We start from the raw sequence: 23,454 nt of genomic DNA, 5'->3' as shown, positions 1-23,454 counted from the left end.
GTGATGATGCCTTCCACAATCGATCTACCCAAGGCGAAGCCACTCTGCTCATCAGATATAAAGAGATTGAGAATTCGTTTCAACTTGTTTGCAATGATCTTTGTTACAACCTTGTATACGACATTGCATAGTGCAATAGGCCTAAAGTCCCCCATCTCCCAAGGGCTGCTCTTTTTAGGGATGGGAGCAAGGAAGGTGTGATTGATGGCTCCTAGCATGGTCATCCACTTTCTTGACTCTTCCACTGCTCGATGAAGATCTTTCCCTAAGATGTCCCAAAAAGATTGGAAAAAAAACTGTCGGAAAACCATCCGGACCAGGGGCCTTATCCGGGTTAAGCTGAAAGGTTGCCTTCTTAAGTTCCTCCTCATCAATGCATCTGTATAATTCTTTGTTTTGGTCTTCGGATACTATCGTTGGGATGGAGGCTAAAATCTTGTCCCTAGCCGCTCTATCCACTTGATTACCCCTATTTAGAATGGATTCAAAAAAACTTACTGCTTCAAAGTTGACTTCCTTGAAGTTCTGAGCGATGCTACTATCTTTTTTGATTTGCGAAATCCTGCTCCTATTTCTATTAGCTATTGCTGTTCTATGGAAGTATTTTGTATTTCCGTCTCCTCTGAGCCATAACTCTCTTGATTTCTGCCTCCAATGAATTTCTTCCCTTTTCAAGATCTCATTGATCTCGTCTTTAAGCAATTTTTCCTTGAGATAGTCATCATTGCTCATGCCATTGCTAATGATAACTTCATTGATTCTTTCGTGTTCATCCATCACCCTCCTTTTTTCTGCAAATATATTCTTAAAGTGTTCTTGGTTCCATTCTTTGATCTTCATTTTAATGTACTTCAACTTCTTATTGAATTTATACAAGTGTGAGTTATGCCCAACATCAATCTCATTCCACCAGACTGAGATCACATCATGTAGATTGGGGTCCTTGCACCACATCTTCTCTAATTTGAAAGGGATGCCTCCTCCAGGGTGGCAAGAGGAGATATCCAATTGAACAGGGTAATGGTCAGAGCCTGAGATAGGACGGATAAGGGCTTCAATCAGATGATTCTGTGATGTCCAATCCCCGCAAAGCAAAAATCTATCCAATCTTTTTGCAATATTGGAGAAACCAGCTCTTCTATTTGTCCAGGTGAAAACACCATTCTTGGGGACAATATCCATAAGAAAATTGTGGTCAATAAAATTTTGGAAGTCTCTTTGGACAACGTTGGGTTTGTGAATACCACCCGCCTTCTCTTGATCATTTAGGGTTGCATTGAAATCCCTAGCAATGATGCTTTTTGCCCGATTACATCCATCAAGTTTGCTTGATATGAGATTCCACAACTCCCTGTTTTCCAGAGCGGCAGTGGGCCCATAGATATTGAAGATAAAGAAGGATTCATTGCTACTTAGAAGAGTTATTTTGCATTGTTGCCAATGCTTCCCCTCATCCACTACTTCTTCTTTGACCAACAACAGATTCCAAATGATGCCAATACCTCCCAAGGCCCCTTCAGCTTCCACAAATTTCTCAGTCCATTGTCTCCACACTCGCATTTGCATATCAATATCTGATCTGTTCCACTTTGTTTCTTGAAGCACCCAAATGTCTCCATTTGCCTCATCAATTTGACACTTGATCAAGCGCCATTTGTCAGGGGCATTTAAGCCCCTGACATTCCAGGTCATAATCCTCATTGCTCGTGGGGAAGGGGAGCACCCTTCCCTGTTAAAAGTTTGGTTTGTCCTACAACCGTTGCTGCAAGCTTCAACATTATTTTTGTTTGATTTGCGACCTCTCCTGCCCATAGGCTTGATGTTGGGCTTGCTGATTTTGGATATATAGGCTTCAAAACCTTTCCTGCTGCAATCACCCAGTTCTTCAGCTTCTCCACCAACTTCCTCCTCCCACTCCGAACCAGAATCCTCATCCCCAATCTCATTTTGCTGAAAGTCCTCAGCTTGACTGTCTGAGCCTTCCTCCCTATCACCTACGATGTGATTAGTGTGCATGCTTCTAACCTGCAACAAACTCTGACTACCAGATTCAGATCTAGCCACGATGCTCTCCTCTTCCTAATCCCCATTGAGGGGTATGGGCAGTTCCTCACCATGTGGAGTTGGAAGGGTCTTCATCTGCGATTCTATTTCTACTTGAAGGGATTTTGCCTCCTGAAGTAGTGAATGCAATTCTACCGCATTGCCTTCCACTAGTATTTTGGCATGAACTTGGCCTAGGTCTCTCTGATGCATAAATACTTGACGAGTTCCTTGTGAAGGAATGACAGGGATCTCAGAAACTCCCAGATTTCCCTCAACCATCAGTTTTGTGTGGGGCACAATGATGTGCATAACATCATTCATCCTCTCAGATGATTTAGATACAGGGGAGGGGACCTTACTCTGTTCTTTGACCCTGTTATCCACTTGTGGCAACTCAGGCATTTGTGTGCATGAGTATGCTCTGGAGATTCTTGCTGACACAACACGATCCACTCCAATATGCTCCCTCGAAAAACATTTGGGACAGATGAACATTTCGTCTTCTCTGTCGATTCTTTGTGTCCACCCCTCTCCGTTGCCCATGATCCTGATCTTATCCGGCATGCTTGATATTTGATCGACATTAATGCAGATCCTTGCAAAACTTCCCCAAATCCTGTCTTCCAGAATTTCATCTGCAGATATAAAGGATCCGAAGCAGTTGCCAATTTCCTTCAAGGCCTCGGTATTCCAGTATTTTGATGGTATATTGTATAGCCTCACCCAAACCGGACATTCAGGCAACTTGTGGGTCCTGGGGTTGAAGTTCGGTTGCCAGTGTATTAAATGAACTCCAATTCTATCCAACATATAGGGGCCATTGTTAATGGTATTCCACCTCTCATTTCCATCCGAAAATTCAATCAAAAACTAATCGTTGGGAAGTGACATAACCTTAATCCCTTCCCCCCATTGATCTCTACACCAGGTGGCAAAGTTGGCCCTGCCCCAATGTCCCCCACCCCATTTGGTGAAGAAGCATCTGTTTCGAAGATCTTCCCCAATTTCATTAATTCTGCTATCATTCAAAAGGATTGTCAAAATGGAGGGATCACTCACCTGGTTTTGAAGTTCTGTTTGCTTCCGGGAGCTTTCACCAATGTCTTTGTGATCTCTCTTTTTTCCCCACACTTCGCTGGTTTGGGCGGCGATACCTATATTCTTAGATCTCCAATTGTCCACTTGATCCACTTTTGGGATGTTTGTTTGCCTGACACACTCTTGCCTTTCTTAAACCCCTGCTTTTGGAGATGATCAGCCACACTAATGGTCAGAAAGGTATCCTAATTTCTTTGGTTACGTTGCGGGAATGGCCTTTGTCTTGACCATGAAGGCCTTGATTTTCCTGGTTGTCTCTGCTGCCCCATGCTTTGCTCCCTTCTTCGGGATGACCCCGCCTGATGCAGTTTTTGGAAGAAAGGATGACATTTGTCAACCCATCTGCCCCTTTCAAAAACCCATTGGGGCCGATACATCCCTGCATGAAAACCTTCTTGTGGCTCTAATGGGTCCAGGGGTCTTTTGAAATTCACTGTTCTCCATTTTTCCTTGGCCGCTAGATCCTGAATTGTCTCCATAGGAATGGCAGCCTTTGCTTCCGTTGCCCAGAAGCCAGCGCCGCCTAGCTTCGCTTCGAGTCCAATGCCATGCTCCACTTCGCCTACACCCTGTTGCGCCCTCAGAGGATGCTGCTGATTTGAATTTCCGGCAGTTCGTGCTATTACCTCTAATTTTCCACACAACTTAATTTTTTTTATAAACCTATATTAAATCTGTAGGTTTAGTACTTAAAATTATTCACCAAATAAATTTGTTTAAATACATATATTACAATTCTTTGTGTATCTTTATGGTTTCTTTCTTTTCTATCTTCTTTTTATTTTTGCTCTTAATTATTATTATTTTTCTTAAGTATGTTAATTTTATCCTTGTTTTTTTACATGTACTCACACTCACATTAAAAGTATGTTTGTTATCTGACTCCACAAATGTAAATGTTGTGAAGAGGAAGCATCCAAGTCAGTATGCTGTGGCCCTTTATCCCATAGTTATATTCGTGTGAAGAACTTTGGGTCCATTGTGGGTGCTTTTGTGTGAAGAACCCACAACAAACCTAGGGTGCTTGGGCAAGACCTTGGGTGAACCTAGGCCACTCTTGGGAAACCCAAGGGAACTGATGGCACCCCCAAACAAAAAAACAAAAATAAAATTTATTTTTTTAAAACATTTGTATCAACAAAAATGTGCCAAATACCTAATGTTGCAATTAACTGATAAAATTGTGAAAATAGTTTGCACCGTGAAGGTTTTTGTGGTTTCAAATACCTTAATTGCCCCTAGACCTCCATTAGGGGTGCTGCCCCTTGACCTTGTTGGAGGTATTGGCCCCAAACCGCCATGGGGTGTGCTGCCCCTTAACCCCATTGGGGTATTCACTCCCAGCCCCCACTGTTTATTGGGATCCCTTGCCACATAAGAAACAAGATTATAATGAAGGGGGGTCTAGGAGTGGAGACCAAAATTGATAACTTAGACAATTATCTTTTTAACTATCATGATATCATTGATCAATGATGAAGTATCAATTTATCAAAGATTCAAATGCATGTATACCTGGTTCTTGCTCTCATACTAGAACCAGCAACTTAGATTCTTGGAAAAAAAAATGATGTTTTGAGTTTATATTTCAAGATCTTCTGCGGTTGATTCAATTGAAGCTTGTTGGTCTTTTTCTTGGCTGATCAAAACTCTTTTTATGCTTTTGCCTTTGGTTGTCTTTTCCTATTTCAATGAATATGGCAATATCATTTATTAGCATAAAGATCTGTAGATATGCATTCCCATGATAAATCTGAATGTTACACTGCCTATAAGGAGCTAAGTGGACAATGGTGTCAGACAGGGCTACACAAACAATGCATCTCAACAACAGGGAAACCAACTATAAATAGAAATAATGACTGAATTGATTAAATGGATGATTCATAATTCTCGAACAAATTCACAATCAGGAGGTACTTCTCCATATTCAAGGACTCTATGCTACTGTTATTATTACCTAGGACTGTTGGAGCATGGAATTGGAAATTGAAGTCTTGATTAGGGATGAGCTTGATGGTAAATGTAATGTCTACTTTCTAAATAATTTAAATTTAAGGTCTTGATATCTCATTGCAATATTTTCAGTCAGCTAAGGTAAGGAGTAAGGGAAATAATTTATTTAATTTTAGTTTTTGCATCTATTAATTTGTAATATTCTCAAATTTTTAGGGCCAAATTGGTTATTAAATGTATTTTTATTTTTTTATTGGTGTTGGAATCGTAAATTGGGGCATGGGTTTTCTATGAGGCGATCTGTAACTTCTGAGATCATGTAGTGGCCTATTTTTAGTTTATTCTATGTGTATATGATAGTTTGCTTGTGGGGAGTTGTCTAATTGCCATGAAAGGTGAGCATCGTTTGAGGGAAATTATTGAAAACACTATTTTATTCTATTCCCAAGAGTGGAGCATTGGGATTTTGGGCACCTAAGTTGGCCTTCATCCATCAATTTATTAACAAGGAATTGCTCAATGTTGGCATCCAATTTTACTCTATCAAAACCTTACCAAAATTATTTGGTTGCTTGTGTTCATTCATCCATCCAAGGACAAAACCTCTTGCATGTTGAAATCAGAATACAAAACCCCTTTGGTTTTGTGAGAGCAATATCACTCAGAAGTTGCATATTCACTTGAAGAGTTTTTTGCAGTTTCTAATATTTTTAGTGTGTTAATTGCAGTTTTGTGTGAAGGAAAGACCTCTAGCATTATAAGGATTTGTTGTTGATCTGCATATCAGTTGTATATTGATATTATTTCTGATTCCCAACAGCATTTTGCTGTTCATCATATCCATTTTAATCAGCTCCAGCTTGGTGGTGAAGTGTGTGTGTGCGTATGTGTGTTAACATAGTTTTTCAGTGTTTTCCTAGTGATTCTGAAAGGAAAGATGCTATAGCAAGCAAGACAAATCTCTATATTTGTTTGTGCATGTTTGGCTGTACATTTTATGTGATTTCCAACTCTTTGTTATATATTTATGTTGCAGGGTTCGCCCCCCTAGACCCCTGGTACTGGTCCGGTCTGCCTGTGGTCCGGACAGAATCCATGATTCACAGGCCTGGTTCGAACCAGGTCAAACCCAAGAGGACCCAGGTCGAGCCCAAGGGTCTAGTGGCCCAAAACTGGTTTTTTTTCTTTTCAAAATTTAATTTTTTTTGAAATCCACCACATAAAAAATTAAAATATAACCCTAAAAGTGAGTTTTAAAACATTAACTTGGCTCATTTCACACAAGCAACATGACTACAAGCAAGGGGAAAGTTGAAACAATGATACTTGAATATTAATAAACTAAACTAATAATTGTTGAAATAATAATAATAATAATAAGCTAAACTAATAATTGTTGAAAATTGAAACAATGATACTTGAATATTTTGTCATTTTGATATTAAAATTGATGTATATGATGCTGTTATGGTATGATCATGATGCTATGATTACAAGATTATGTTGGTTTTGTTGTTTATATGATGCTATGTGACATCCTAATCTTAATTCATGCTTATAGGCTGCCTCTAAACTAATAATTGTTGAAAATTGAAACAATGATACTTGAATATTTTGTCATTTTGATATTAAACTTGATGTATATGATGCTGTTATGGTATGATCATGATGCTATGATTACAAGTTTATGTTGGTTTTGTTGTTTTATAATGCTATGTGACACGCTAATCTTAATTCATGCTTATAGGCTATATATATATATATATATATATATCTTTTTGTACTAATGAACCCAAACCCCTTTTCAAAATTTTTCTGTACTGGTGTCCCGGTTCTTCGAACCCGAACCGGCAACTTAGAATATATGTTAGTCCCAGATTTGTGGTAAATTTCTTTGACGTGTTTGCAAGTATTGTTTGATTTTCTTACATAGTTGCAGAAAATCAACTGTGGATGCTTTCCAGATTTTAATATGAAATTGGAAGTGAACAATAGGTCCTTGGGCTTCAATAGTTTCAAAAATGAAAAAATTGATGTGTCCAGAATCCAGATATTAGGTTTATCTTGTGAAGGTAGAAGAGGAGTATATGGACATCAATTCATTTCCCAAGTAACTTAGGGAAATTAATGGCCTACATACTTTTCTGGGTGCATTTCAAGAATGCACAAATACTGCTCAGCAGATATACATAATTGTTTCTTGTTCTTTCGCTTTGACTTTTCCTTATATTTGAAGTTGGCTATATAAAGCTTTAGATGTTATGTTTTGCAACATATGGGTGTAATATGATTGATTATGTTTAGCCTTCTTCCGTATGTTGTTTCTTCAAGAAGAATGGCATTGTGATTAAGATCACTTATATCCATTGGCAGTGGTTAAAGCTGAATTACGTGGAGTTCCTACACTGCTAAATTTCAGTGAACTATTATTTTGAGCTTCAACTATATTGATAACTTTTTTGAATGTGGAATATCTATATTTGTGGATTTTTCTTTGTAGGAATAGCATCCGATTGGAATTAAATTTTTCTAATTGAAATGCCCTTTTTTCATTACTAAACAGATGGAATAACAAAAAAAAAATTGCACATTGAGTACTGAAATGTTAATCTCTTGTTTAGAATGAATTGGTTAAAAAACAGCTACATTGGATAATATAATCTTGATCGTTCACATGACATAAACAAGAATGGTTGATTGCTATTTGATGCTCCCAATCTCTTTGCACTGATGTCCTAAATAGCCTTCATTTAGTATATTACCGAGTGAAATATTGAAGATATTCTGATTTACGTAAGTCAGAATAAATGCAACGTAATCTTTAGCCATACTTTTACATTTATTTCTAATAATGCTTATTGGATAGCTTTGGAGCAATGCAAGTTACATCAAAGACAAGCTTGGTTATTCTTCATACATGGCCATTGTCCTCATTCTTAGTACTGTCTGATTCCAGGGTATGAAGATGCTTCCAACAGGGAGGAAAAGCTCATTATATCTTCTTTTATATGGATCAGTTGTAAGTTAACGATTTGTGTGAAAGTTGGAAGCATTTCCTTTCATTTTGTTTGTTAGTCTATTATATGTGCTTTTGTTCAAAAGTTCAAACATATATTCATTTTAAACTTGAAAGTAACTACATTTTGCAATTGTTTTTCAGGTCGGCCTTGGATCTGTTATTCTACGTTACATATCAGGGTTGGTTCATTCTGTCCTTCAGGAATTTGGCTTTGGCGAGGAATTATTCAATCCTGTATGTCCATCTTTTTTGTTTATTTTATACTATTTTTACTGGTAAAATTAAAGTATTACCTTTTTATCTATATAGTCTGTCTTCTAAAATGATCTTGTAAGATATTATACCTCCTTCACATAATTGGTAGTAGTTTGTAAAATGGTTATAGATTATAATTTGAGTTCTTTGAATCTTCTATAGCTGTTAATGTTTGTCTTTCAAGATTCGCAAGATTCAGAAAAGACACATGCATTATTTTGTTCTTCACTCTCGTCTGTGTATGTAGTGGTTCTTCACTCTCTCATCTATATGTGATGTTACCACCTTGATAACAATGCAAGTGTCATTGGGTTATTATAGATGATTATGATTGAATCATGTCGTTTAGTTATAAATCTTGGTGTTCTATAATGGCTTGCTTTACTGGAAGGCTTTTTAGTATTTATGGCCCTTTTTTATGACTTGTTTGGGTTACAGGTGGCAGGCCTTCTGCTGCTATGTATCGTTCTTGCAGGAGCAGGCTTAGGTCATTGGGGAGTGAGAAAACTAGTACTTTCAGAAGATGGGACTGTAGATAGAGGCACATCTCTGTTTGTTGCATTTGCGATTCGGATATTAGCAGCTACTATTATATTTGAGGTAATTCTTTTATTAATAATATATTTGTTTGATACTGAGCTTTCTTGAGGACAATGTTTAATTTCAATTTTAAATCTGTCCATTTTTTCCAAATATTTTCAAAAAGATGGCCAGCGTTTATTCCTGTTTCAGGTAGCTTTGTTTAATTTCTTTTTAGAGATTTCTAGTTTGTTAATGAGTTGGCATTATAGTTTATTGTTGTTTGATTATTTAGTATATAATGGTTTATAGGCATAGCCTGTTATGTTATAAGTAAATTTCATTGAATTCCTCAAGAATTCATTGAACTAATGAGAATACAGTGAAATTGTTATGCAATTATAGTGTTTTTTTTAAAATTATCGTTTGAATTTGAGGTTTAGCACTTTGAGGTTTTTACTGCAGATTACTTATGTTCTATATAAAAGTTTCAAAGACATTAAAAATGGGATTTATGACATTTCAACCAATATTTATATAACTAAATGTTTATCCTTTTTCAGAGTTCCTGTGATTCGCTGTTGTCGTTGCTGATGGTTATAGTTGGAGCATTCATTACATTTTGGACTCATATTTTGGAGTACTTTTTACATATGCAACCTACTTTTTTGCATTCCAAGGAGAGGTAAGTTTCCTGTAAGATTGGTGGGAAATATCTAACATATTTTGTGGTTAAATTTTAAGTTAAATGACCTTAAGAATCTGTTTTAAGGATCATGTTCCTGTGCAAACACTTAAGTTTCATTTGCAAAGATCATAGCCCATTATAACTTGTAGAGTAGCTTTGATTTTGTAGATCATTTTCTCTTCATCGTTTCCGACTCAACTCTTAGCCCCTTCCCGCATACAAAAGGATTTTTTTTATCTTTATGCCCACAAACTATTTTTGTAGCTCTACTCATGATGGATGTCATTTGATATTTACTTTTATGTATTAGATGTTAATTATTGGAAAGAGAATTCTGAATTTTTGAATTTTTTAATGTTTTTGCAATGTGTATTAATAGTTTATTATAATTCTTACATAGCACACCAACATAACCGGAAAAGCCCCAAATATTGCTGGGCAACATCCAACTCTGCTCTATACCTGTATCAAGCATATCCCTTGCACCCCTGCAACCATGCAACCTTGGTTTATATTTATACACACCTTCCTACATATGCTTTTTATTCATCATTTTTGTAAGAAACATTTTCTGTGGAAATGTGTGGAACATGTCAGCTGTATGTTCCTGCCGGCTAGGCAAAGCATTCTAAATGGTGCGAGCCCTGTTTTGTATACTGCTATATATGACACGTGAAACACATGTTCCACATCATAATTTCAATAACAGATCTGGTTGACAGTTTGTATAGATTTTTATCTATATTATACAGCACAGTTTGATTCAATACGGCAGATAGACTTTTCTTGGGTTGTATACAAGGGATTTCTCTTGCTTGTGAAAAAGTTTTCTCTGTGTGGGATGGTGCAAAGTATGGTGCTTCTGTCTTATATTAATTGCTTTAATTTAATTCATTGAAGGTATGAAGTTGAACAACTAGGTGGAGATATTTTATTAAGTTACATGCAGTTAACTAAATTGACCAACAGTGAAGATGCTTGAAGGGACTGTTTTTGCTCAACTTGGAGATGCTATTTTGTTACAACTGACATTTTGCAACCCAAAATCTTTCAAAACATTTAAGATCATAAGCAACTCTTACCAACAATAGAAAGTACAAAGATAAACTCATATGGAACTCCATTATACTTCTATTACAAGATATGTCGTAGATTACATCCAGTGATCACTTTACAAATTCAATTAAGTTACTAACCATAAGTAGAAGATCCAACATCCACAATATACATAGGCAACAATGCCAAACCACCAAATATGCAATAATGGTTCAATATAATGATATATCTATGGTAGCACGCCAAGAAGCTCCATATTTGACTAAACACAAACCACTCCCTCCAATCTCCTGCTGCATATAGGGAAGGTATTTTGAACCCACACATCATATGAATGCCATCCTCCCCATCCATTACTTTGGCTTGAAGTGAATAAACAGACAACTCAAGAAGAAAGAAGTAATAGGTGATTTTCTTTTCTAGATTCTTTACATGTTCATTTCTATATATGGTGATATACACAAGTCATGCAAATCGATCATCACATGTAAAGTTCACAACATGTTACAACTTCACACAAGACATCTCAGTACATCATAATCCACTGCATAATTCATTGCAACACCTTCACACATCTAGCATCAATAACATTCAATCAAAATACATACATGAACATTTAAGACACAAGCAATTAAGAGCAACTAACTCTAAACACCCAGGGCCTTCGTTTGCAAACTCTCTGAGTACTCTATTTTTTTTTGTTAGACGAGTTTTCACAAGTTTAACTCTTGCGTTTTTATAAATGCAAAAAAACATGGGTAAAAATGTCGACACATGTAAAACTTTGGTTAAAATGCATTTTTCACATGTTGTTTTTGCTATAAAACTATGTATTTTCTCCTTTGAGATGTCAATTTTAAATTTAATTCATTTTGTAATTGTATTTTACAAAAAAGTTACGTTTTTTTAAGAGATCTTTATTTTTAGTACTAAGTTGCTGAGTTGTTGCCAAGTTTTTGTCGAGTATTTGCCAAGTTGAAAATTTTGGGCTTGCCAAGTACTCTCCAAGTCCGAGTCTGCAAACTATGCCCATGACCATATGAAACACCTTCATATAATTATTACATGCATCCATACTATGAGAGCACTCGGTCTTTAGTGCCGTATGTCTTAGTCAAATCAAACTAGCTCAAGTTGGAACACAATGCAACCTATATTGCATTACTTCCAAATACCCTAGCTTATAACTAATACCTTCACATAAAACTATCTTAGTAATCAAACATGAAATGCAACTTATTGTAGCAAACAAGAACACGTTATATACACTAAACAACAAACAATTAACACATCAACCAAGAACCCAATAATCAAGAATAGGACAAGACATACAAGCATATACATATTAGATAGATCAATCACAAGAAACTAAGTTGACAAGACACGACTCAAGACATAAGAATAGTGAACATGATCTCTAAGTATATCATAAGCAATGCTAGGATGCATTTCTGTATCAAGTAGTTTAAATCTCATTTGCACAAGAATGATGGCAAGCTATATGTCACCAGAACATGCTATCAATTTGGGTAGTGTGTGACACACATCGCCCCATTGCAAATGGGGACCCCTACTTTTTGCTTTCTAGGGTTTGTTTTTTGGTCTTTTATGCTCTTGGCTATTAATTAGCCTTTGCATTTGGAGAGTTGTCAGAGGGATCATTAGGATAGCAGGCTTTGTTTAAGTTGAAGTGGGTCAATAGGTGGTCCAAGTCAGGGTCTCTTTGAAAGTCTTCCTTAGGTCAAATTTTGCTCTTGTTACTAGGTGAAGACTTGTTTGAGTTTGAGGAAGTCAATGAGGATCTGTGAGTTAATACCATCTTTGAGGGTCTGAGATTGGTCAAATTGATGAATGATGAGGTCCTGGGGCATTGATTGATGTGAAGATAAGCTATTTATCCTTTGGGAACACCTTGGACAAGGCCAGACTTGGAGAGTTTGATGAAAAGGTTATAGATGTGAGCTAAAACTCAAATTTCGCTCCTGACCCTTCCAAAGGGTCCAAAGCGAAATTTCACAAAGGACCTAAGATTTCACCTAAGTCATTGAATAGTTGGGCGAATTTGCAAGGATATGGAAGGAAATGCATCAAAGGTTGAATCTAAGGCGAAGTCAAGTCAAACTCAAGGTGAATTAAGCCTAGAAGAGGAATTTTGCTCCTGACCCTTCCAAAGGGTCCAGAGCGAATTCCTCCATAAGACATTCTACCTTGCCCAAAACTAAGAACTAACTCATTCCCAGGCATTATTGAAGGCAAAGCACTTGTTTGATAAGGGAATGTGGGAGATGAAGTCAAAATATGAGCCCAAGGATGAATTTCGCTCTTGACCCTTCCAAAAGGTCCAAAGTGAAATTCTTGAAGGACCTTATTTCTTCACAAACCTTGAAGTAAACACTCCTTTGAGAGCAAATTGACTTGATGATGATAGGAGGAGGCTTGAGAAGTTATATCCAAGGCAAGGAAAGGAGAAAGGAGGTGTGAAATGAGCTCAAGGATGAATTTTGCTCCTGACCCTTCCAAAGGGTCCAGAGCGAAATTCCCATAACCTCTATTTTGCTCCTTGTTATGACCAAGTTTTTTGACTTCTAAGGCATGGTTGGGAAGATTTTGATGTGTACATGCCTTTGGAAGGTAGTTTGAGGAGAAAGGAGGTGTGAAATGAGCTCAAGGATGAATTTCGCTCCTAACCCTTCCAAAGGGTCTAGAGCGAAATCCTCAACTTGATCCTCTATTTTGCCTAATGCATTAGAAAGACCTTGTTTTGAGCTAAATGGATTGCAAATTGACTTGATTATGGTGAGAAGAGATTGGTTGGATCAAGTTTGAAGTGAGTTGAGGAGAGAAATTTCAAAAATGCAAAAATCACTCCTGACCCTTCCAAAGGGTCCAGAGCGAAATTTCCCATAAGCACTATTTTCTTCTTTGATTAGACCAAAACCTTAGTTCCTTGGACATAGTTGGAAGTGGATCGATATACTCTTGCCTTTGGAAGTGATTGAAAGTGAAGGAGATGAGGGATTTTGTCCAAAAGCATGAATTTCGCTCCTGACCATTCCAAAGGGTCCAGAGCAAAATTCTCAATAAACACCTAATTTGCTCATGTATGAGTTCGAGATATGGATTCCTAGGCCTTGGTGGTTTAGACTAATATATTTTGCCTTGAGATGTAATTTGGAGCAAGGAAAGGATGGAATTGTGTCCTAAATCTTGAATTTCGCTCCTGACCCTTCCAAAGGGTCTAGAGCGAAATTCTCAAAATCTCTTTTTTTCTCCCAATTTTGTGTTGAGCCAAACATTAAATAAGGTGAATTGAACTTGAAGATACCCCTAGGCATGCATTTGAATGAGTTGTGATCACAAAAGGTGAAGATTTTGAGCTAAAATGTGAATTTCGCTCTTGACCCTTCCAAAGGGTCCAGAGCGAAATTCTAAATAGGTCCTGTCCTTGGCCATGGTCTAGAGCGAATTTCTCCTTTTAGGCCTTCTTGGGGGTCAAACAAGTGTTGCCTTCATGAGAGAGGGATCCAAAGGTGAGAGTCAAAGGAAAACGAAGTAGGAAGGATAGAGCTAAGTGAGGGAAAACAAGCAAAATATGAATTTCGCTCTTGACCCTTCCAAAGTGTCCAGAGCGAAATTCTTTGAAATCCCTATTTTTCACCTTGTTTGAGCTGGGCAAAGGGCTAGTTGTGGGATCATGATGGGAGGAGGTTTGAAGGTTAAGTTCAAGATTGTGAAATATTGAAAATGAGGTCTAATTGAGCTAAAACTCAAATTTCACTCCTGACCCTTCCAAAGGGTCCAGAGCGAAATTCTTATAGGGTCTGTCCCTAGGGAGGATCCTAAGCGAATTCCATTTTGATGCCTTCTTGTTAATGATTTTAAGGTAAGAAATGCTATGTTGGACAAATATATCATGTATACTTAATCATCTTTTGGTTTGTTTTGCAGATGGAGGAGGATCAAGCCAGGACAAAGATGACTTATTCCAGTCCCATCATCATCAAGGACACTCCAAATGCATGGAGGAGGACTTCAACTATTCAGGAAAAGCATTGGGAGATTTCAAGTGTTCAAGGAGTTCCAAGCTATCCTCAAAGACTCCATTCTACCACATGAAGAAACGAGAGGATGATAGAGAAAGACCTTACAAGTACTTCAAGGCGAAATATGTTGCCAGAGGAGAAATGACTTGACTGTGAAGAGGCCTCATCAGGCACATGGGAGTCAAAGAGGTACATCATTCATCGCATCAAGGATGAAGGAGGATCAACCAAAGTCAGTACAAAGGTACATTGAAGAAGCAGATAGTTTCAGAAGAGTTAATCAACGTTAGCTTCTCAACATCACCAAATTGAGAAAAGAGATACGAGCAAGTACCAGACAAGGTGGCATTCCAGTCACTGTTTCCCCAATCAGATAGCTCCACCTCAGCATGTCCAGATTCGATGTACCTAACTCATCAGTAATGGCACAAACTTCGATGTACCTACCCTTGCTTCCTATTGGTCCACACTCATTAAATGCAATTTTCTTATTGGCTAAGGAAGTTTGTTATAACAAACCCTAATTAGGGTTTCCATCTTGTAATCCTAGCCGTTGATTGTAAATTGATCAGAGCCATTGAATTGTAAAGAGCTCTCTATATAAAGCTCTATCTCTTCATTTTGTAGGGGTTAATAGTTAGAGAATAGTCAATAGCGAATAGTTAACAGCTAGAATAGCAAATAGCATAGCAATTAGAGTAGATTAGGAAGAGAAGGCAAGAAATTGTTGCCTTGATTGTAAATAAACTCCATTTTCATTGAAGTTATGGTGAAATGGGTCTTTTTTTGCAATATCCATGGTCTCTTGTTGAATTTTCATTTTAGATGATAGATAATTAGATTGATTGAAGGAAGTTATTGAATGCACTCGTGTGGAATCCACCTAGTCCAAACCACTAGCCTCTTGTTGATTGTAAGTGCGCTTTGCGTGGTCAACTGGCATAGAATGAGCTTAATTTCGAGTCTTTACACGTCTATTGTTCATGCATTATCTTGAATGGTGATCAGTGTCTGATGGTGTATGATTTGAATCCATTTTGAAGCATCCCTTAGAAGATCGCACTGAGTTGGTGTCAGATTGTTAAATCTGATGGTGAGACCTAGCCCAGTAGGACTCCACCTAGTTGTTCATCTATCTGCTTACATTCTAGGTCCTAGAATAGATTTCCCTAAACCCTATTCTTTTGCCATTTCTTAATCTTCTAGCTAGTAGATACAACTTGAGTTCCAACAAATCAGACGCTCAGGTAGTCAAATGTAAGTCCCCTTGTGATTCCAGCAAAATCACATCATACCACAAGAGCTTATCCACACGTAGAGACCCTACATATTAGAACCTTGGAGTTGCCTCGATTGATCCTTAGGCGAAATCTTCACCATTCGGGGAAACTTTGTTCAAGAGAGGATAAGGTACCTTGGTATTTTATTCTGTGTTTTCATGTGCATGAAAAACACATCAATAGGTAGTATTAGAACGTGTTCCTAAAAGTAGGTGTTGATACCCAAATCTGTATTTCAACATCTTCAAAAGATTAAACGGATTTCATGCTTGAAGACATTGAAAGGATTGGCCAACAGACAGGAAATGCTCTCAATTTGTTTTCCTCTGCACTTTGGGCTCTTCTAAACCTATATGGGTTCCCCTTTATGACACCAACTTAAAATATATCGCAATAATCACTAGATGATGCCTTGGCAAATAATTCCCTCACAGTTTGACAAGTATTTGTGAAATGTGCCATAAGACTCTGTTGATTATTTGTATTCAGTTGAATCCAAGTGTGAGAAGACAAATAAATACAAATAAATCACATTATCTTGAAATTTATCATTTTGAATCAATTTCGAGATTCGTGGGAATGCTTCAATCACATTGATGCCTAATTAGGGCTACAGAGTGACCAAACCATGCAATTCTCTCTTCAAAACAACATAAACAAATTCTGATGGCCCATTAAACAATATAATCTTGTAATAATGTGACTTATGAATGGCTAACAATGTGATCCTCCTTAATAATCCAATTGCAACAACAATATCCTAAACATTTTCTTGGAGGCATTTACTCCATTCCTTAAACATAAAGATATCAATGAAAATGACTTAGTGCAAGAAATTTGCAATAAAGAACTCAATAATCTTTGATTATATTATTTAAAAAGTAGTGCATTACAACATGGGAGGATGACTCATTGAAGCATGTTTTCCATGTAAGCTTATTTCAAAATGCACATTTTTATTACAGAGAATTTCTTAGACTTCACATACCATATTGTAAGACACTAAACTAAAACAATCCGCCCAAAATCACAATTCTCAGACCCTCTACAAAGAAGATCAACTCCACTTTCTAAAGAAATAATGAGCATGCAAGCTCGGGAGCATGTGACACTTGTCTTGTTTTACATGTGACAACCAAAATTTTGTTGAAACTGAACAGGTATAACAACTTGTACGAAAACAGATTCCCTTTTGTAACTGGAGCCCAATAACCTTGTTGAAGTTGTTGGAGAACATGTGAACTTAATGTGATGCTGGAAACAAAATTGAAAACTCTTGCTGGCATGGTAAAATTAAGCTACCCACGATATTTTCCTAACCATGAAGCTTACATTTCTTTTTGGGGCCACTGGAAAGCTAGAACTCTTCCAACTTTATTTGTATGTGCTATGAATTTTGCGGCTTAAGTTACTTCAGATTTTTTTAATGAAACTATCCAAACTTGATTCCGTCTTTATTATTTTATCCATACTATTGTTCAATAGAATTGAATCAGGTCCATCACTTGCAAAAATTGAGGCACATAAAGAAGATAAGATATTAGTGAATTCTGACTTCCATTTATCAAATTTCTTAACCTCTCCATTATCATCCAAAATTTTGGGCATCAAAGCCTCTTCTAATGTCTCAAAAGTATTCAGATTTTCCCGTTGAACCAAGGGAATATGTTCCCCCCAAAATCCTCACGTTTCTGGGAATGCCTCTCCCCCCAAAAAAATCCTCGCATTTTTGGGACATAAGGACTTGGGGGAATGTCCCTTTGCCACCTTTGTTGGGATGCCGGGACGTCCAAGCGACTCCTAGGAGTCATTTGATCGTCCCAGGGATGCCTAGGAGTCTCTTGTGGCCCCCAGTTAGAAACTCCAACTGAAAACAAAAAAGGTAATAAAACTGTGAAAATGACAATTGTAATGAAGGTTTGTGAGGTTTTGGAGGCCTTATTTCTGCTTGTTGGTGGGGGCTCTGTCTGCAGACCGCAGGAAAGGGTGTTGCAATGCCTTGACCCCATTAGGGGTTGTGCCTTTAGATCCCTGCAAGGGGCATTGCACCTTGATCCTGTTGGAGGCTCTGCCCCAAGCCCTTGCAAGGGGCACTGCCCCTTGACCTCAAACTTCCACTCACCATTGTTATTGTTAATGCAACCATCGCCATTTTTTTTTATGTTTATTAGTTTAAACTTTATTTAGTATACCAAATTTTCATTTGCAATTCTTATATTTATTCTTGGTTTGCTCCCAAAGTTCCAAAACTCTGCCCATCATTCTTAATGTTCAAATTTCAATGCAATCATTGTCATGCTTTTAATGTTTATTATTTTAAATTTTACATAGTATGCTGACTTTTCATTTGTAATTCTTATACTTATTCCTTACACATCTTTTTATAACTAATTTTTCAAGTACTGTATGTATTTGCACCACCCCCTTGCTGCCCCCCTGCCACCTTCCCTCAGTGTCCCCAAATTTAGGCCCTTGGTCCTCCTGTGCCCCCATTCCTTCGTTCCCTTGTTAGGAACCTCCACGGAACTATGGGTTTTGCTTTAACTGGATATCCAATTTGCTTTACTCAGGAAGTGCTTGCTTGTTCTGGAGGAACCAATCACTCCAATTGTTGTTCACCCCTGCCTTAGGCCACTTGCCATTAGGCCTCAAAAATTTCATTACCTTCTTAGATATTTCCATAATTCTGGCAACCCAAATTTCTCAATACCACTTGCACAAAGTGTCCTCAAACGCAACATAATTGGAAGATTTGTTATTCATGTCCCAAATATGTGTCCATCACCAAATTGGTATAGGGACCCCTTAGCTGTTTGCAAATGCAATTGCAATGCATTACTACACATATCTTTCCTAGAATACAAAAGAATATTACAGAGCACAAAATACCACTTGGAACATATGATTTTGTCATCACCCTTTATGGCCACTGATTCCTTGTGGATCCCTTCAGCAATATAAGTAGCAAAATCAAAGTGTCTATGTTGAATATCCGTTGCCATCATCACTAGGTGAATGGGCATATGTGGCTTGAAGTCTATAACTAAGACTTGACATGGGGCATAGTATGTGTTGGTGAAATACTCCTAAAAAATGTCAACATTAAATGGCTCTATCTCATCCCTTGCAAATCTAGTAAGCTTCTTCTTTAGAGTCCTTTTCTTGTGCGAGGCAACCACATGACCCTGTTATTGTATTTGTATCTTGCATATCCTCTGCATGTTGTATTGAAGTCTATAGGAATATTGGCAGCTATATTCAAATTGGCCACTTCACATAGTAACGCTTTACTCAATGTCTTTAGAAGACCACCCTTGGCATTCAACAAAGTCCTAGACTATGGATCATATGTTTTGGCAATCGCCTTGATTAGTTCCAAATTGATGAAAACATTTGGAGCAAGCCTTCCCAAGTCCAAGTTCTAGATGTTGGAGATTGGTTGAGCAACATTACTAGCTTATAATAGTAGTTGAAAAGGTCCTAGCCTTGAATAGGGATACCAACATCCCTTATAGACTTTGCCCTATCAATAAGGTTATCAAATAAAATTTCGTGCCTTGGGCATGCCTTGCTCTCTTGGAAGAGCTTAATAATTTGTTCAATAGGTCCTCTTCTAACCCTCTTTTCATCCTTCCACTTTGGGATGTTGCTTGACTCATCTTAGGGTTATATTGTAGGAGCTAGGGTTTTGGGAAATTGTCACAACTAGGGTTTCATTTAATCACACAAGGATCTATATTGTTTAGGATACCTTAAATGAAAGCTTTATACTTAGAATAGCTCCTTTTGCGATAACAATGGAAGAAAATGAATTTACTTGAAACACTACGCCAACTCAATTTCGTCTCACGATTATCTTTTGGGTGCTTGAAAACAATGAACTCAATTAATTGCAATTGGAATCCTTAAATGGGAGGTAGAAATCCATCACCTCCTATAGTAGTTGCTCATATGAGCAAAACTGGGTGTCTCTCGCTAGCCATCTTAGGTTTGAATATGGACCATTGATTTGATGAGAGCATTAGGATTAATAGTTTGTGCATCCACAATCCTTCAGTAGAAAAAGCATTTAATTTCCATTAGTGAAGTTGTGCTATGAATCAAACATGCATTGTAATGGTACATTGACATGTCTAAGCAGCCCAACATAGATACAAAGTCTTTTGCTTGCTTGGACATCAAGGAGCACATGTGACGACTAACATAGCTTTGAAAAGGCAAGTACAAACAAAGTTGTGCTATGAGAGCATTCATGCTTCAATAATATGCTGCCATTTGTAAAGGGAATGTTGAGCTATGAGGATGGCCCCACACTTATCACTCAAAAGCTCAGACAACCTTGTATCATGTCACCACAAATGGGCTAGTTGAAGCCATATGGCAGCATAGCGCAATAATGCATCTTTAAAAAATTCCACTTTATGGAAGTTGAGCTGTAAAGAAACTTTGTGCTGCAATGAGCAATAAACACTAGCGCTTAGTCATTTGTCTTAATAGTCAAGTAGAACAAAGGAGTTGCTTGGGCCCTATCCAAGTAGATGCCACATGACATCATAGTGTGGTTGTGCATGTTCAACTTGAGAGTACTCCAAGAAACTACATTGCATAGAGCAATTACACGACAAAAAAAAGAGCACCACCTAGACAAATGAGAGCCCCATGTCTGCATTGTAAGAACCAATCATCGAAGAGGAATATGTGGCAGCAAAGCACATGAGTGCAAAATTGAGCCATAACAACTTTCTAATTCAAATTAGCCAAGAATTTGGGATGTTACATTTGTTTAGTGCCATCACAAGTGGTTTTATAATTAGAGCTCTCTTCTTCTTGCTGAATGACTCTTTTTGTTTACAGGTTTTTGATTTTTTGTAGTTAATGAGATGATGTTTGGTCAAATTGCAGGGATAAATCATTAAGAAGTAAGAAGCACAGCTCAAGATGGGCTAAAAGTTCTTATCTGAACAATCATCAAGCTCAATTCTTGAGCAGGTTTCCAAAGGAAGATGCAGATCTTCTAAAATCTCAAACAGCCTTGAAGTGGGGTTCATATAATCCACAAATTGCTGGTAGAAAGTTCTTCTGATTTGCTACCCTTATTTGTGTCACTGTTATAAATTTATAATCTTATTGGTCTTCAGGATATATGGGCCAGTGTTTTTATAGGTATTGGTTACTGCTGGCACATAAAAATTGCTGATTGTGGTTTCTGTTTTCTTGCATATAACATTTTTCTTACAATCCTTTTATAGGTTCATCTTTGGTTGCACCCAAGAATACTCCATCTCCAGTTTCATATGCATCAGGTATTCTGGTTTATCCTTAAAACATTTTCAAGGTTTTACATCACTTGTGTCGTAGTTATTTTATATGACTAATATGGTAGCCTTGTGTACCAACCTCTTTGTCTGAACTGAATCATCATTTTGTTTCTATGTTCATGTCTTCCATATGTTTCACCCTTATGTCAATCTGGAACAGGCAGGAGATGCCTGGAAACCTCTTTTGATTCTTAACTTTTATTTGAATGTTCTGGATGCAGTGACAATTTTTTGGTAGAAAGGCAACTTGGTGTGGCAGATTTTTTGGAATATCTATTTGTCTGCAGATTTTCTTCACACAGCTTATTAAATTGATTTTGCGTTTGATTAATTCCACATACCTTGCAGGGTCATCTTTAGCTGCATCCTTTAAAACTCCATCTCCTACGTCACATATGGCTGGTACTTAAATGTTATCTCCTTATGCTGGTTTTTGTTTGTGGGCTTTTTTTTTTTTTTTTGATCTCAATATTTTGGGTTTGATCAAAAAGTTCTAGTATGTTAATTGTTCAAAATATGTGGTCTCTGTGGTTGTGTTTCTATGTATCCATTCAGGATCATCTATGGTTCGTCGTATAAATACTCCATCTTCATATGCTGAGTTTGATGAGCAAGAATATTATTCTACATTCCACGAGACACCTGCAAGGAAGCATTTCTCAAAGAAAGAATGGGAGGATTTTACCAAATTTTCCACTAGGAAAGCTTTAAGAGATTTGGCTTCCTCTCCGGAGTTTACAGAGTGGTCTCTTGATAATGCTGACAGAATAATGATAAGTCCGGCTGATAGTAGGAAAGACAGATATTATAGTGACAGTGATTCTGAAGATTCTACAGAAGAAGAGCGTAGCAGTGGTGGTGGTTGGTTTTGGTAAGCAAAGATTTGGAGAAAGTTTTCGTTGGCCATTCTACTCCAAATTGAGATGTGCAAAGCAATTGGTGCTGATTTTGCAGCGTCATAGTGAATTAAATATTTCACTATGTTGTTAAATGGGATTACATTAACTGTGAATCCAAACATTTTGTACAGTAGAACTTTTTTTTTCCCTACTTCTGGAAATTCAGTCTTAGCAACCTGGAAACTGCAGCAGGGTGAATTTTGTACAAATGTATTTGAATAGTGTAATATTTTTTTCATTTTAGAAAAAATTATAAGATCACCATGGAAATTCGAATAGACGTATTTCCAATTTGAGAATAGTTTGGCAGATCTGGATTTAGACGCTGTGTAATATAAACCCAAGAAGACCCAAGAAGACTAACATATAGTAATGCCAAAGTTTTTTGCATGCATTTAATTGTCTTTTATTGACAAAGTTAACACTTTTTAAGGTTTTTCTACAGTGTTGTTTATGTGCCTGGGAAAAGCAACCTTTGGTACCTCAAATTTTTGTAATTCTTGTTTGGGTAAACTTTTAGTTGTTATGTAAGAAGGTGCTTCTGTGCTGGTTTTTGTTCTTTACAAGTGACTCGATGCTTTACGTGGAACAACTAGGTTTGCTTGAATTAAAGTCTTGTTTGCACTACTTAGAAGAAATGGTAGGACAAAGCTAATTACAGCTGGGGTTGTTACCGGCATTGCTGCAGCAATTGACAACTGTGAATGCCACATTGATATGTCAATTTTTATGTTGATGTGGGTGTAAAATATTTTCAAATTGGCCGTGTTTTCTTCCATCGTTTTGTTTTGTGTATTTTGTGATGCTTCTTGGCAGCATTTTATTTTTGGGTTAATATTTGTTGTGATATTGCTATCAGGGTTCAACTGTATAGTTTGCAAGTCAAACTCATTGACCCATGATTCATGAGTAGTGGTTCACAAGAACCCATCTCTCATGAGTAGTTTGCAAGCTGAGTGGTCTTAACCTTGGAGGAAACTCCATGGTTAAGTGCACTCGAGTTGGAGTAGTACTGAGATGAGTGACCTCTCGAGAAGTCCCAATGCTTCACCTATGTGAGCATCACCTAGATGCAATGAGTGCCAAGTGTACCATTTATTCTCATGAGAGATGGGTTCTTTTGAAACACTACTCATGAATCATGGGTCAATGAGTTTGGCTTGCAAACTACACAGTTGAATCCTGATAGCAATATCACAATTCGACTTGTTGTGGAAATATATCTTCTACTTAATATTTGTTTTTAGGCAACATCTGTTTGTATCCAAGATTGCATT

General features: G+C 37.3%; 1 protein-coding gene across 3 annotated transcripts in view; it reads left to right on the top strand.

Annotated features, from left to right (window-relative positions):
• Positions 1 to 22,571, top strand: part of LOC131051666 (uncharacterized) — a 105,135-nt gene extending 82,564 nt beyond the window's left edge. For 2 of the 3 annotated variants that reach the window (XM_057986243.2, XM_057986244.2), the window contains exons 5-12: positions 8,057 to 8,119; positions 8,261 to 8,353; positions 8,813 to 8,974; positions 9,457 to 9,578; positions 20,863 to 21,026; positions 21,210 to 21,263; positions 21,627 to 21,680; positions 21,834 to 22,571. In XM_057986243.2, coding sequence (XP_057842226.1) covers positions 8,057 to 8,119; positions 8,261 to 8,353; positions 8,813 to 8,974; positions 9,457 to 9,578; positions 20,863 to 21,026; positions 21,210 to 21,263; positions 21,627 to 21,680; positions 21,834 to 22,153 — 1,032 coding nt within the window. In that variant the 3' untranslated portion in view covers positions 22,154 to 22,571. Of the gene's footprint in view, positions 1 to 8,056; positions 8,120 to 8,260; positions 8,354 to 8,812; positions 8,975 to 9,456; positions 9,579 to 20,862; positions 21,027 to 21,209; positions 21,264 to 21,499; positions 21,605 to 21,626; positions 21,681 to 21,833 lie in introns of those variants that run through there. The other variant, XM_057986245.2, reaches the window with a different exon arrangement.
• The last annotated feature ends 883 nt before the right edge of the window (positions 22,572 to 23,454 follow it).

Source organism: Cryptomeria japonica, chromosome 10 (genome assembly GCF_030272615.1).
Source record: "Cryptomeria japonica chromosome 10, Sugi_1.0, whole genome shotgun sequence".
NCBI lineage: Eukaryota > Viridiplantae > Streptophyta > Pinopsida > Cupressales > Cupressaceae > Cryptomeria > Cryptomeria japonica.
Note: the sequence above shows the minus strand (reverse complement) of the source record. Positions and strands in the feature narration are given on the sequence as shown.